General features: G+C 41.8%; 1 protein-coding gene across 1 annotated transcript in view; it reads right to left on the bottom strand.

Moving 5' to 3' along the window:
* PACC1 (proton activated chloride channel 1) overlaps nt 1-16,257 on the bottom strand; it is a 47,540-nt gene that overhangs the window by 18,074 nt on the left and 13,209 nt on the right. Inside the window, exons 2-4 of the mRNA XM_089677793.1 lie at nt 10,586-10,688; nt 7,170-7,373; nt 3,594-3,748 (exon numbers count right to left, since the gene is read on the bottom strand). Coding sequence (XP_089533919.1) covers nt 3,594-3,748; nt 7,170-7,373; nt 10,586-10,688 — 462 coding nt within the window. The remainder of the gene's footprint in view (nt 1-3,593; nt 3,749-7,169; nt 7,374-10,585; nt 10,689-16,257) is intronic.

Here is a 16,257-nt window from a genome sequence, read left to right as displayed (position 1 = left end):
ATTGGCCGATCGGCAAAATCGGCCGATTTTTTTCAATCTTTACTGGTGAAAAAAATCTGCCAAAATACCGAAAAACGGCCGACCTATTAACCCACTAACGATCCAAAAATCGGCCGATTTTCAACCCATCTATTGCCTGCATAATGGAGGATCTGGGCTCTTATCAACCTAAGTTTACTGTACCATGTCTCAGGGCTGCCGTTAAAAATCACGGGGCCCCGTACAGCTTACCTGACAGCCCCCCCCCTACCACCACCACCTTTGAAAATATCAAAACAATACTTTCACTATAAATATACTAAAATCATAATTAGCGGACACAAAGCTACTGTAACATAACTTACAAGATTCTGAAAGCTAAAACTGTATTATGTTAATAAAGCTGTGTGTGTAAATGAGGTCTTGGGGGTCATTCACGTCACCACTGCAGTCTGATCACAGGACTTCTTCTTCTTCAGCTGGGAATGGAAGATCCCAGCGGCTGTTTCTTTTTCCGCCCAGCTAAGTATATGACAGCGATCTGAACCTACTGGAGTTTTAATAAAGCTTTTCAACATTTTATACAGCACTGTGGGCTTGCATGGTCTCTCTTCCCTCTATAGTGCAAGTGCATACCTGACTGCATACAAATAGAAAGTGTTTGGGTTTGACTTCATATTATACGGTTTTGGTAAATCTAAAGGAAAGTTGTATAGTGTATGGCCAGTCAAATTCCAAAATAGGTCCGCTTTACTTTTGATTGACAGCACACAGTAGTGGGCAAACCCATAGCCAATATTCAAGTCCAATAGTGGCTTTCGAATGTGCCCACTGATGTGTGCTGTCAATCAAAAGCAAAGGGGACCTGATGAAGATCTAGTCTCACAGTTCCACCATCAGCATCTCCCACCCAAAACCTAAACTTTTTGTTCCTAGGTTTAAATAATATGATGAAGGGTTAGAAACCCTGTTAAGATTTAAAGATGATTTCCGGGCATTTATATTTTATTTCATAGTTGTAACTATGCATATGCTATATCCGGCCGATGCTTCCATTTTCTGAATAAATGCACAGCATTCACTGATTGGACGAGGTGGAGAAAACAAAGTCCCCGCCCAGTCTCTCCACCTCATCCAATCAGAGACCATTTTGCATTCATTCAGGAAATGCAAAGCATTCTCTGATTGGCACCGTGCCAAGCAGCTGCCCTCCTGTGCTCAGAATGCATCAGGCCATGCGCTCAACACAGGACTCGGAAGCAAGTGGCAATCATTGGAGAAGTGGTGTCTGCTTCAGTGATTTCCAGCTTCCAGGGAAATCTGCCAGCAGTGGTATATACAGCAGTACATTGGTCCAAGCTGGTTAAATGTAACTATGTATAAAATATCCACACCTGGAATTCCTCTTTAATTGCTGTCTGTGCGCCTTCTAAGGAGATTCACCCTTGCTATTTGTCCTGGGACTGAAAGGGAGGGAAAATTCAAAAAGTCGATACAAAAACACAAAAAAAACCCATAAACCCATAAAATCTTCCAATAGGGACAGTTATTCTGGCTAAATTGTTCTACGAGAGAATTCTCCTCAGTTAGAGGGGATAAGCAGTATTCTCACTTCCTGTTGTGTCTATGGGACAGAAAGTGAAGGGAAATCTCCCCTCAACTATATCACAAAATAATAAACACAGTTCTGGCTGTAGCCACACTTTAAAAGTGGGCTTGAACTCAAAAGATGAGGGTGATTTTCCTGTGCCTTAAGCCTCATATCTGTTAATTCTGCAGGCGACTATTGTTCTGATCACAGTTCTCCTTGCTGGGGAGGAAGCTGTACCTGAGCACCTACAGTGCAAGGATCTCCCTGCTTCAACTTTTGTGGATCTGTGCTTCCTCCACCTCTGCAAAAGTCATTAAGGGGGCAGCACTTACATGAGTAAGCAAAGCCCAGCCTCTACCAGGATGGCTGACACCACGAACAGACACTGAATAGAACAAGGTGTAGTAAGTCACTAAGAGTGATCATCCCAGGCCTAGATGCAGGTATATGTCTTAAGGACACAGTGTGCAATTGGGGCTGAGTACCTGCTCCTGCACGACTGTCAAATTTTGACATGCATCCATGCATCTACTTTCATAAGCTGCCTGCACACAGCTGAGGGTGGATGCAAAAGCCAAAACAAATGCCTCTTGCATGCAGCATGGGTAGCAGCATCCATCTGAATGAGGTCTTACACATGTGTTTAGCCCTTCCCTTGCTTAAGGGGCTTTGGATAAAGTTATTATATTATTTTTTTTTAAAAGCCAAGATTTCAACTTTAAAAACACAGATTCAGACAAAAACAGACATTTTATGTATTTGGAGAAACTGACTTTGGGACTGGAACAATCATTTAGATGATAATGAAACGTGATTAAATAACAACAACCATGTTATGGCAGAAAGTCCGTTCCAGAATCCTCTGACGCATTTAAGATTAGCTGAACAAATCTGAGGACTTTAACAGTTCCACTACATCTGCCATTATAGAAGAGCGCAAGGCAAATATTAAAATAAAACCCCCAAAAAATGTTAAAAAGAAGTTATATTGTATTTTTAGTGAAGGCAAAATGTGGGTTATGATTGCAGTATTTACCTTAAAAGCTGAATCCACCTTTTACAAAAAAGTTAATTAATTCAAATATAATGGCACCAAAAAATAAGTATTTATTATTTTTTGCAAATGAGCCTTTAAAGCTTTGCAAACGGGTTGGGGGTCCAAGTTGCACCATGTTACATCCTAAATATGGGTGGTCCAAAAGGTGGAGTTAGCCTTCCAGACTGTCACTATCCAGTAACAAAGGTTTTTTTTTTAACCATTTGTCTCCCATTGTGGAAAATAACCTTCCCCAAGGACCCAATGGGAAGCGAGAGGAGACTGCGCTAAACTAATGGAAATGTCCTCTTAGAGAGTGGTCACCAGAACAAATGTCCATCTGAAGGAAGATTTCCCTTCTATCCCTGTTTCAGTAACAAATAACATTTTTGGATATTCTCAAACTTGGCATTGGTCACTAGAACAAAAAGAAAGAGTGAATCTCACCAGTGGTGACTGCATTGAAAAACCTGACAGAGGTTCTAATCCGAACCAACTATTCAAAACCTACACCCTTTAAAGCATATCTAAACCCAAGAACAATTTTATATGTGGCAGCTTACCAGTCCATAGACATGGTGGTTGCATTGAACAAGAACTAAAGGCAAAACATTTTTTTTCTTCCATTTTGGATACAGTAAGTAAGTAAGTAAGTACAGTAAGTACAGTAAGTAAGTTTTTTGTTTCATATGTGTCCAATCAGGGAGATATCCCCTCACTTCCTGTCCCATAACCAAAACAGGAAGTAAGAGCAAATCACTCCAAAGTGGGACCTTCACTCTATCCAAAACAAAAAAAAAAGTTTTCCTTTAGTTATACTTTTAATTATATTTTTTCCTTTCTTTTCACCCGGAGATCCTGCCAGTAGCAAACTTCCTGTCCTAGGGTGGCAATGCTCACTCACCATATTGTATTTATGAATACAGAGTCCAAAGTTGGGCATTAAAGCAAAGCTCCCTTAGATACATAGAGAAGAGACTGAATTACCATGGTCTGGTTGGTGAACGGGTCAATGTAGTTGATCTTCTGGGTCACACAGCGGTTCTCTCCAGGCTGGCCGGGGTTTTTTAGTGGCGGGATGTGATCATACAGATGATGCTCACAGCTTAGTAGTTCAGCTTTACCCGGATACAGAGCAATACCTGTTACAATAAAAAATTTAAAAGACTTTATTTTAAAAAACTTCATTGGGTACCACATTATAATCAAGAACTAAAAAACATTAAGGAAAAAGTGTTTTTTTTTCAGTGTCCTCATGCCTATAACTGTCAGGTTCTTATGCAGTTAAATGGTATGTTCTTTCTTGTGTGATGATTGGCTGTTCAGACCTCAGAAATGTCGCCAGGGGGCCGGGAAAGAGTCCTCCGTCCTGTGTACGCTACAAGCCACAACTACTACAATACTATTCCAAAATAAAGTGATTTTAAAGGTTCTTTTTTTTTTTTTTTCTTGTAAAATAAAAAACATGTCTATACTTACCTGCTGTGTGTAGTGGTTTTGCAGAGAGCAGCCTGAATCCTGGTCTTCTTGTGTCCCTCGCAGGCTCTGCTGGCTCCTCCTGTCTGTCAGGTGCCCCCACAGCAAGCAGCTTGCTATGGGGGCACCTGCTGCTCCATGTGCCCATTCACACACAGAGCCATGACCTGCCCCCACTCCTCATTGGCTGACTGGCTGTGATTGACAACAGTGCGATACAATGGCTCCCGTTTGCTGTCTCAGCCAATGAGTGATTGTTTCTTTTTTCCTACAAAAGTGAAGTTATTTTAAATAAATGCTAGATAAAATTATCCATAAACATCTAATTATCCTAAAATTGACAATATAAAAACACATGCACCCTATATAATTGCATCAGGTGTTTTCCCTCCGCATAGGAGCTATACAATCACTTAACACACTGTGGTTGATGTTCTCAATTTCTTCAAAGTGTGGGGGTTCCACCCTCCAAAGCATGTAGCTGTACATGTTTCATGGTTAGCCGCTTCCTCAGTAAGGTACAAAATACAGACAAAATCAAAGTCAGGCAGACACTGCAGATGCCAGCAGAAATGGCAATCCCTGGACGGGGACGCAACAGCGGGATTTGGCCTCTGGGATTGCAGATACAGTCACTGTCCACTAGTTATTCCCTAATTTCATTGACTACAGAAGGAACAGGTGTCAGGGCCTTAAATGGACGATTTGCTAATCCTGATGTCCAGTGTAGTGATACGCATGAACCCCACAGGTAACCAAAAAGAAATATATGAATTGGGTACCTCCAAATGTACGAATGGATAAAAACCTCCATATTTGGAACCCTAGTCTCAATATTGGAATAAGATCCTCTCCACTATGGTGTACCAAGGCTGCAAGGCCACACGTCTCTCCCAGGAGTGTGAATCTTATTCCAATATTGAATTAAACACTAAACTAAAAATTTCCCAAACAATTCCAACTTTTCCTTTAATGCATAATAAAAAAAATCTATCTATCTATCTATCTATCTATACACAGTGCTCAGCATAAATGAGCACACCCCAACAGATTGGTCAGAAAACTTTTCCTTTCAGAATCCACATTTTCTATGGGACACTATACAACAAAATACTCCCACAAATGTGGACCATTGATTGCAAACAAGATTTGTTAATTTGCACACACAAAAAAGTATCTTTCCTAACAAATTCACTCAAGACCATGTAGCAAAAATGAATACACCCCAATGAAAGTCTTAGGGGCAAAGCTAAATTTTAGACAACAAAATCCTAAGTAACAAGAATTCAACTACAGGTGAGTCTAATTATTCATTAAACAATGTCCAGATGACAGCTGATTGTAAAAGGGTGTTACTTAACAAAGAAAACCCCGCCCATTTCATGCTGTCAGCAATGGCACCACATGGAAGAGAAATGTCACAAGGCCTGAGAAAGAAAATCATTTCTTTACACAAGAAAGGTGAAGGCCACATTCTTTACTTATCAGTCAGAATACTGTAACAAAAGTGATAGAATAATTTAACAGTGATGGAACAGCAACCATCTCACAGAGATGTCCAGCTTGTCCACGGAAGTTAATACCTTGATAGGAGCGTCTTCTGATGAGAAGGGTTGAAGAAAATCGCCATGCAAGTTTACTGCAGTTAGCTAAAGAAGTAGAAAGCCAAACTGGGATGAATGTTTCCCGTGACACAATATGGCGTACACTGTAGAGGAATGGCATGCATGGGTGTCACCCACGAAGGAAAACTCCCCTAAATCCCATGCACAATAAAGCCCACCTAGAATTTGCCAGGGCCCATGCTGAAAAAGAAGACTACTGGGACTCTACTCTGGAGTGATGAGACCAAGATAAATGTTTTTGGAACTGATGGCTTCAAACCTGTATGGCGTCGCAAAGGTGAGGAGTACAAAGAAAACTGCATGGTGTGTACAGAGAAACATGGTGGTGGCAGTGTCCTTCTGTGGGGCTGCATGAGTGCTGTTGATGTCGGGGAGCTGCATTTCATTGATGGCATCATGAATTCACAGATGTACTGCTCTATATTTAAAGATAAGATGCCACCATCACTACGTGTCCTTAGTCATTGTGCACTTTTCCAACATGACAATGATCCAAAACACACATCTAAGGCCACTGTTGCATTTCTGAAGAAGAACAGGGTGCAAGTGATAAGGTGTCCAAATATGTCTCCTGACCTGAACCCAATCCAACACCTATGGGGAATTCTAAAGAGACAAGTTGACCATTACTCTCCATCCAGCATCCAGGCTTTAAAAGAGGTCGTTCTTGAAGAGTGAAAAAAAAGATAGATGTTGAAATATGTCACCAATTTGTTCATTCCATGCCTAGAAGACTTGGTGCTGTCCTTACAAATCACGGAAGTCATACAAAATACTAGATGGAGTCATTTTTGTTGGGGGGTGTATTCATTTTTGTATCAACTAATTTGAGCAAAACTGAAGATTTTGTAATTTATATTAGTAACCTTATACTGTCATGTAATGAGCTAAACAATTGTATAAAACTCAGTTTTGTCAAACTTTTGGAAATTGTTCTTGTGTTCATTGAGATACTGATTAAAATCTTATTATTCAAAAGGGGTGTACAGTTATAAGAGGGTGTGCACACTTATGCAACCATATTATTTTAGTGTTATATTTTTACTTCCCTCCATGTAAAAGATTTCAGTTTGTTGTTTAACTGAGTTGTACAGTTTATAGGTTACATTAAAGGTGGAAAAAAGTTCTGAAATGATTTATTTTTGTCTCACTTTTTTACATCACAGAAACCTGACTTTTTAACAGGGGTGTGTAGACTTTTTATATCCACTGTGTGTATATATATATATATATATATATATATATATGGTATCTGCCAGTGGGATGAGTGCTAGATCTGAACTTGAGAAGAAATCAAGATCCTCTGGTCCAGGCATAAAGGACCTATCCCTGCACTTTACAAAATTTGAAACATCACTTTAACATGCTAGCCAAAACCATGTTCACCAACCTAACCATTTGACTATCAAGTATAAGATATTTTAGTACAGGCAGATTAGATCTAAAAAAAAATCCCACTTACCAGGAGCCTCATATATATCGACCTCCTTGTATGACACAGACATGACCGGGTGCTTGAGCTTCTCCCTGAAGTCAGTTATGGTTTGGTAGACCAGGAACACAGCGACAGCCATCAGCAGCAAATAGACAAAAATAAGCAGAACCGAGAAGAAATTCTTCAGACAAGTCCTGCTGAAACGTACCGGAGGGCTATTCCTGTCCAACTCTGAATGAGAGTGAGAAACAGAGAGATCAGTGACACCCGACCCAATTGAGTCAAAATAATGTTTATATAGGAACATGTAAGGAAAGCATGAGTGCAATACCAAAGGTTTAGGAGCCCAAGAGTAGAGAAAAGCCAATGTGCAGCAGGGCCTACGATGTTCCACCTTCATCAGGGCTTCAAGTGCTGCTTTAAATAGAGTGATGGGTGCTTGTGTGAGATTGTCTCAGACGTGGAAGCACACTTTTGGAGGACAGGAGTAAAGCAGCTATTTAATTCTGAATTAAATCACCTTCACAAGTCCATTACTCTACACCAGGGTTTCTCAACCAGGGTTCCTTCAGAGGTTGCAAAGAGAAATTTCTACCTCTTACCAAGTTTCCTGACACCAACGATCCTTTTACCTACCGGTAAGGGGTTGATTCTTCCCAATGACCGCAAGTGTAAGGAGCATTCTTTGCCCTAACCATCACACTAAAGTGTCATGAGTTGTAGATATAATAACAGGGGTTCCCTGAGACTGGAAAGTAATTTCAAGGGTTCCTCTGTGTTGAAAAGGTTGAGAAAGGCATCTCTACACAAAACAACTCTTTAAGCCAAAATGATGGAGGAACATTGTTGCCCCCAAACACATTGGCTTGTGATCTGCGGACTTCTGGATTCCAAACCCTTCACTGTAGCATTCATTTTCCCCACACCCTCGAGAATTCACTCAAGGTTGTTCCCAGACTAGTAATAAAGGGGAAGGGGACACTAGTTTTGATGAGTTGGGGGTGCCAATGGGGATTTCCTCTCACTTCCTGTTTTGGCTGTTTAACAGGAAGTGAAAGTAAATCTCCCCAGTAGGACACAGATGCCTAAAATTAAACTTACAGGCAGAGACGGCTCACTAATTAGGCAAGGCATCATGTTCACAGGGGCCTCGTGGCTGCCTATGCTGCCCAGTGCAGCCAGCTACCGGCTTGAAAGTGGAAGTGATACGGCAGCTCCATAGCTGCCAATCACGTTCATGGAGCCAGCAGCACGGTGCTCCCCCCCTCCTGCCAGCAGCCGCCCCTCTTCCCATGGTTCCCGGGATCTCCTGCTCCTACTGGAGCCCAGGAACACTACTGCCGGGAGAGCAAATGAATGCCTCGATCTCTCATGCAAGCAGTGAAATCAGAAGTGATGTCTCTTCCGGTTTCAGATGCACCCTTTCTTGGCCAGTACAGCCAGGGGACACATCTAACCAAGCCGATCTGTGGCTGGTTAGATGGTGTGAAGGGCAGGGAAGACATTGGGGTCTATTAGACCCCTAAGAGTACCTGTCACCTTCCCAATGCTATCACATGGAGGTTTATTAACCCCTTGTGATAGCAATCAAGTAAAAATAATTATAACAAGAAAAAAGTTTTAAAACTTAAAATTATAAATAAAATATATTAAATTAAAAATTGCTGTTACCCCCTTTGCTCCGCACACCTGCGCAAAACACAAACTCATGTCCAGAGTGTGCATGCAAATGGAAACTCCGCACGTGTGACATATTGCCACGAACTTCAGAGTGAGAACAATAATTCTAGCACAAGAAACTAAACTGGTGAGCTGTAAAAGCTTTTAAATTGTCACCTATGGTGATTTTCAGCCACTGTAGCTTTTGGCGATATTGCAGGCGCATGCAATTTTAAGACATGGAATGTTTGGTATCTGTTTACTCGATGCAACCTCATCTTTTATACTTTAACCAAAAATGGGTATTCTTTTGTGTTTTTTTGCACTAAAATTCTTTTTATTATATTTTTTCCTGAAAATATGCGTTTAATAAACAGTTGCTCAAATATAATTTATATTTATAAATATCACCTTTTTATTATATAATGTTCTACATTAGGAGGGTACTGCACTCATTTCAAGATGGTGGGCAGAGCCTAGCAAAATCATTTCTTTATACCCCAACAGCTAGATGCACATCCAGTTCCACTGGTGGATAGTGTAAATACAGCCTAACAGAGAGTCTTTAGAAACTGCATTTTATTGGCAAAAACTGAGATTTTTACATGATTGTGAAAAAAAAAAAGTTGCATCCGGAATCAAACTGGCTAATGTTGCTGTGCTCGGGCATCATTAAAGTGGAGCTCCACCCAAAAGGAGAAGTTCCACTTTAAAGACTGGTCCCCCACTCACCATTAAGGATTGGCACCTTTGGGGGGGGGGGGGGGTAGTGGGTACCCAAATTTGACAGGTACCCGTTCCCACTTCCGCTCCGATCGCCTATGCGAACTGAAGTGGAAGGTGTCCTCCCTTCCTCCCTCCCTGTAGTCTTTTGGGACACGTGACAGGTCCCAGAAGATTACAGGACCATTTCGGAAGCGCAGCGCTACTTGCGCATGCGCAGTGGGTACCCGGCTGTGAAGCTGCAAGCTGTCACAGCCGGGTACCCACACTGAAGATGCCGGCGCCCAGGGAGAGACGACAGTCGGTAAAACGGGCTGCAGGGGACACCCTGCGGGACCGAGGGACAGGTAAGTGGCTGTTTTTTTAAAAGTCAGCAACTACAGTTTTTGTAGCTGCTGACTTATTTTTTGACAGGGTGAGTGGATCTCTGCTTTAAGAGCCCTGTCTCACTTTATTGGGCTTTGCGACAGCCAAACAGCTGTTTTGCAGTGTGACTTTATTTCAGAGGTGACAGGACACCTTAACGCTGCTATGAGCCCTGTCACACTCACCTCTTACTTAACCTAAGACTTCTGGAGCTCCGTCCGCCAGCCAATGAGGAGTGACGTTGCATCTGAGCACATCACCCCTCCCATCCAACACTCGAGGATCTCAATCTGGGAAGGACTGCTGCATAGCTGATGGACAGGCGTGAGTGGGGTCTCATGTCTAGGTTTTGCCTAGGGCCTCACAAAGCCTACAGCCACCTCTGCTGATGGGTTATAACCCTCTCTTATGCCTATAGTTCTACATCAATGCCTATTTACTAGGATCAGGCTATACATGAAGCACTACTGCTAATGTACCTCTCTCAAAGCGCCCTCACTCCTCCTTTTCAACTCCACCTAGTGTGCTTGTATTATGTCAGCTCAGCTCTACCTGTTATGTCTTACGACTTCATCAGGGGCACGGAGCAGGTATTGCACTGAACCCTCGTACACTGTGATAAAAGAATCTGATCTTCCAACACGTTCTAATCCACCCCAGTTGTAACCAAGACATGTCTGCAATGTTTCTCTCACCTGGTACAGTAGTACAGGAAGGGTCATCCTGGTCATCCTCTTCTTCCTCCATGTCCTCCAGTATTTCTACATCGTCCTGAGGCTGCTCTGTGTCTTCATTCAACTGCAGAGGAGAAATTAGGTACAGTTTGACTTGTTAGCACCTAAAATGTTTCCTACACTTTTTTCTTTACTTTTTTAATAGACTGTGGAAATGTTCAAATTCCTGTCTAGTTATTGCTGTGTCACAGCCGGGGAGATTCATCTTCTGTTTCTGTTCTACTGACCAACATCACCAGGGCTCGAAGTAAAGAAAAATCCAAAATCTAGAGATGGCACTGGAACAGAAATAGAGAGGAAAGCCTCAAAAGGAGGACATTTGTTCCAGTGACAACAGTAGATTAAGTGGCAATTTAAAAAATTTTTTAAAAACACTTTTGAGCCAATGGAATTCACACATAAGTGCACATAATTCACACATTTGAGCCAATAGAATTCACACATAAGACTGCAAGTAGTCCCCAGAAAGGCAGTGGTGTATTTAGCTCATGTGCTGCCCTAGACAACACTAAAATCAGGCACTCCCCCCCACACCAGAACCCCCCTCTCCGTGGTCCTGTTATGGGACATTGGCCTCCGCCTTTGTTTTTTAATTATTATTGCGTATGTTGTGATCTCTGGTTATATTGCCTTTATCTGTTTATTGGCTAGATTGTTTACAGGCCAGCTACTCTACTTTTCTGGTGTTAGGAACCTTTATGGTACACGTCTCTTACAGACCCCATGGCGCCGGGAAGAGTCTATGTGCTCTCCCTAATCGAAAGACTCTCCCCACTGCTTTGCTTTGGGGAAAACTCTTCCATTCCTTGACCTTGTGTCCGGGATATTTGGTATTCTACTGTTTTGTGCCGCATATTATTGTGTTGACACTCGGACTGACGCTAGCCATTTTCTGGGCTCAGTGTCTTTTGTTTCTTTCCTTGACTTCCTTAGTTTTTTTCATGGTTTTTATTTGAGGGTCATCCTGGGATTTTTTCTTCGGTCCTGGATACTTGATACCTCATACGGGTAGGTGTGTGGGTCTCACCATTGCTGCTTTGAATTTTTTCAATATCCACTTTAAGATCTAATAGTTGCGTTGTTCGCTTGCTCTCTCATTATGTGCAAGGATTGGGATCCCCCTCTAAGCGTCCTAAGGTTATTTATCATTATAAGTCCCGAGGAGATGATATAGGAAACCCATTTTGCTTCCGCTTTCGCATCTAGGTATATTCATAAGGATTTCCCTGTATGCTTTTTCACCAACTCATCTGAAAACAAATGAGGGGTGGTGCTCTGTCTATTCTTTATGGAGTCTAAAGTGATATGAGATTAAGAAGGGCGATATCTATTAGTTAAAGGCCACATAGGGGGAAATTTAGTGACTTTTCTGATTTATTACGACCCTAAAATTAATCAATTAGCCTTTTTTCAATCCCTGTTTCAATCTTTATCTCCGGAATTGGAAGGCAGTTATTTTAGCAGGGGACTCGAATTTAGCCTTAGACCAAACGCTTGATAAATCGCATACACCCAAACTTAAATCCCCTTCGAAACAAAGTTGTGAATTTGCACAACTTTTGTATCGCTATCATTTGTTAGATGCTTGGAGAGAGGCCAATTCTACTTCTAGAGACTATTCTAATTTTTTTAGAACTCACAACCATTATTTGCGTATAGATCACATCTTTCTCCCTATGGAGCTGCTGCCCAAATTGCGTTCAGCAAAAATCGTAACGATACCCTAGTCAGATCATGACCCGCTGCTGCTAAGACTCTCTAATTTAACTTCCAATCTGGCCAAGCCACATTGGCGATTGAACGAGTCCCTTCTTAGCACTGAGTCAATCCGCCTCGAAGTAGTGGATCACTTGAACTCTTACTTTACCGTTAATAAAGCGGAAGACCCCTGTTATTAACTATCCTCTAGACTTAAACGTTCTCACGAAGAGTTGACCTCTGCCAAAACCAAGGAATATGAGGCTTTATTAGCCCATAACAAAATTGCTCTAACGACTTGTTACTTAAGGTGGAACAGGCTCAGTTAGAGCTTAATCTTCGTCTTACCATGAAGGCAGAAAAACAGCTACGATGAACTATAAATTCTTCAAGTGGCGAGACAAACTGGGTTCTCTCTTAGCGCATACATTTTCCCCCAAGCATACTTATTTGGCGTGTCCTAAGCTTCGGCTCTTGGGAGTTCATATTTCACAGGATCCTAGGAAGATCCTTCAGGAATTTAATCATTTCTTTGCTACTTTATACAGTCAACCCTAGCCTGTTGATCCTTCTGTGCTTCAAGATTTTTTGGGTCCCTTGCAGCTTTTGCCGAAGCCCACAGGGAACTTATGGAACAACCTGTAACTAGCGAGGAGCTTGGTAAAGTTATTAAAATGCTAATGTCACATAAGTCCCTGGGTCCTGACGGTTTACCAAATGTTTAGTATAAAACCTTCTCTGAACAACTTCTCCCCCATATGGCTCTTTACTTCAATTCCTTCAGAGCAGACGGTGTGATTTCTTTGGATGAAAATAAAGAATATATTAGCATTATCCTTAAACCTAATAAGGACGCTACTGATATCCTTAATTATCGGTCTTTTTCGTTAATAAATTTTGACCTGAAAATCCTGACTAAACTTTTGGCCCTGCGTCTTAATTCCTTTTTGGTGCAGTATGTTTACAAAGACCAATCAGGTTTCATATCGGGTCGCCAAATGTTGGATCAGGTTCGCAGGTCCATAGCTTTGATATCTGCTGTTTGCTCTAATTAGGATGCCTCTCTATCTCGGGGGTTGTTGCTTCTTTCTTTGGACCTCCATAAAGCTTTTGATAGCTGAACCTGGGAATATTCGTTTACTGTGTTGCGAGCATTTGGTTTTGGTCCTGCATTTCTCACACTATTGCAGTCATTATACAGCACTCCCTCGGCTCAAGTGTCCATTAGAGGTTACAGATCCCCCGTTTCCCAATTCGACGCGACTCTAGACAAGGTTGTCCACTCTCCCCACTGCTCTTTGCATTAGCCATAGAACCCTTAGCTATGGCGATTCGCTCTAATCCCGGAATCCATGGGGTCCACTGTGGTTTTCAGGAACATAATGCGCTTTATTTGCCGACCTCATGTATGTTACGTCAACTCTGACCACCATACCTAATCTCTTATCTCTTTTGCGTCATTTCTCTGACCTTCCTGGGCTCTCTTTAAACTCTCACAAAATGACAGCCCTTAATGTTTTGTTACCCTCTTCAATGGAGCAACAGCTTAGAACTATATATGACTTTCAATGGGATTAACTTGACAGCTTCAATTGAGACCCTATACCAAGCGAACTATCCCCCTCTTTTCAAACAACTTAAAAAGGATCTTCGTCATTATATGATTGGTCACAGCAGGTCACATGGTACTGGCAACGGGGCCAGTACACAGATCTGTCATCGGCCGTGTCCGAGGTACACAGCCGGTGGCAAGTCTCGCCACAGCGCGGCCCTACAGGCACGCGCAAAGCGCGATCCAGGAAGGACGTCAAATGACGCCCTACTGGAGGGATGAGAGGCTTGCCCGGCTGTCATTTTACAACAGGCCAGGCGGGAAGTGGTTAACCTCATCTACACGGTGACGGGTGTGAATGTTCGTAGAGCCCCGGTGATGGCCCTCTTCCATAAATTTCCAAGCACAGTACCAAAAAAAGCCCTTAAATTGCTTACTTATATGCTGTTAGCAGCAAGAATCATTATTGATAAATATTGGAAGAGGTCAATTATTCAGAATATGTTAAGAACAAATTGAATTGGATCATGATTAATGACAGACTCACCTGTGTTCTACACAATACTAACAAGTTTAATAAAACATGGGACCTATGGATTCAATATATTTCCGTGCCTTGATATTTCCCGATTTGGCCCTCTTCTTCTCTCATTTCTGCTTACCTCTTTTTCTTACTTTTTACTGTCTCTTATCTCTCTGTTCTCTGGGCTAGTTGAGCCAACTTTCTACTTGTTCTACAACATCTGTCATGTTTTCCACAATGCCTGTTCTGTGTGATCCATGAATCTACTACCACTGCTTCCCCTGTATATGGTGGATTTAATGCTAGGAACTTTCTATTGGAACTACCCAGTTCTTATTGCGCATATTTTCGGATTTCCTAAGGTATGTCTATTGTTTGTTGCACCAGGTGTTCTTTGGTGATGTTCAACACCTTCTTTTATAACATGACATTTGTCTTTTGCATGAGTTGTACCTTGAAATATTTTCATAAAAACTATTGGAAAATAAAATAAAACTTGGCAATACATTGAGAACATCAAAACAGTTTATTAAATAATCAAAAGCTGTTGGATTTTAGTTCCACAAACAGGACAGGACAAATTCAGTCTCATCTCCTTGAGGCTGATCAAAATCACCATTGACTGCTTTGCAATTTCTTTTTTTTTTTTTTTTTTTCAAAATTATTTTTATTAAGACTGCTTTGCAATTTCAACAACAATAGGACACTGTCACCAAAACAGGAACTGAGCAGAGTTTTTCAGTGGGGAAACCACAACAGAAGTTGAGGTTCTATTCCTTCCCCTCAATTACCAAAACAGCCTGATCCCTTTATCACTATATCAATTGTCACATTTCAGGAAGAGTGGGAAAAGGCTCAAACATATGCCAGCCTTCAGCAGTTGCCTATGACCTCATTGGGGAGATTTCCTTTACATTTTATCCCTGTGACACCACAGGAGAAAGAAAAAAAAGTTTTGTCTAGAGTTGGGCTTAGAGGAGAGTAAAATCCTGAATGGAGAAGGTCTAAAGTAGGACAGCTTGCACATCCACTGCAATGTAAAAGAAGGCATCGCTGGCATCCAGCCGTTTAGGTGGGCTTGCTCCTCACTGATTAAGGGTTGTGGTCATGATGAACATACAGAGGGCTGCCAGGGATAATTTAATTTTTATTGATCCTCTAAAGGAGAAAGAGGTTGTGTACATATACAAGTACTGGGTCCAGGGACTTATCAAGGCATCTGTCCAATCTACCAGAATCCTCATCTGAGAGATGGATCAGGAGATTTCCTATTGGATACCAAGGTGTCTTTGAAGTGTCCAGAGTTAGCCCAATAAAGTCAAACCTTAAGGACTGGTTGACCAGGAAGTCAGCAAGAGAATTTTTCACCCATGGAACGCAAATCACTGATTTAGCATAGTGCAACAAAATAACAGAAACTTATGAGAGCCTTGAGGGCTCCAATTCCAGAAGAACAGGATGGTCCTCAGTTCTAGAAATGATCATATGTATACTTGACCTTCCCAGACATGTTCTCGCTGATCCTTCCCAGGACAAGAATTGATCACGAGTTGGACTTTCCATCCAATCAATATTGTTTTATCCAGTGTATCCAATGTAGCAGGTGGTCTTCTGTGGGCCTATTCACAATGCATGGCAACGCACCAGCCCTATGTGCGATCTGTTGCAGTGCCCTTCATTGTGAATGGTACTATAATGTACTGTACAGTAAAGAATAATGCTTGACACACAGCAATGCATCACAATGTACACAGCGTTTGTTGTGGTGCAGGATTGCTAGAAAGGGGTCACATGCATTTTTGTCCATTGTGGTGCATTGGTGCCCTAACATAAACAGGCCAACATGTGGCATAACCTGTG

Source organism: Staurois parvus, unplaced genomic scaffold, assembly GCF_062004578.1.
Source record: "Staurois parvus isolate SC_StPar_1 unplaced genomic scaffold, SC_StPar_1.0 ptg000192l, whole genome shotgun sequence".
Classification (NCBI taxonomy): Eukaryota; Metazoa; Chordata; class Amphibia; order Anura; family Ranidae; genus Staurois; species Staurois parvus.
The sequence above is the reverse complement of the archived record's forward strand: the minus strand, read 5'-3'. Positions and strand labels throughout refer to the sequence as shown.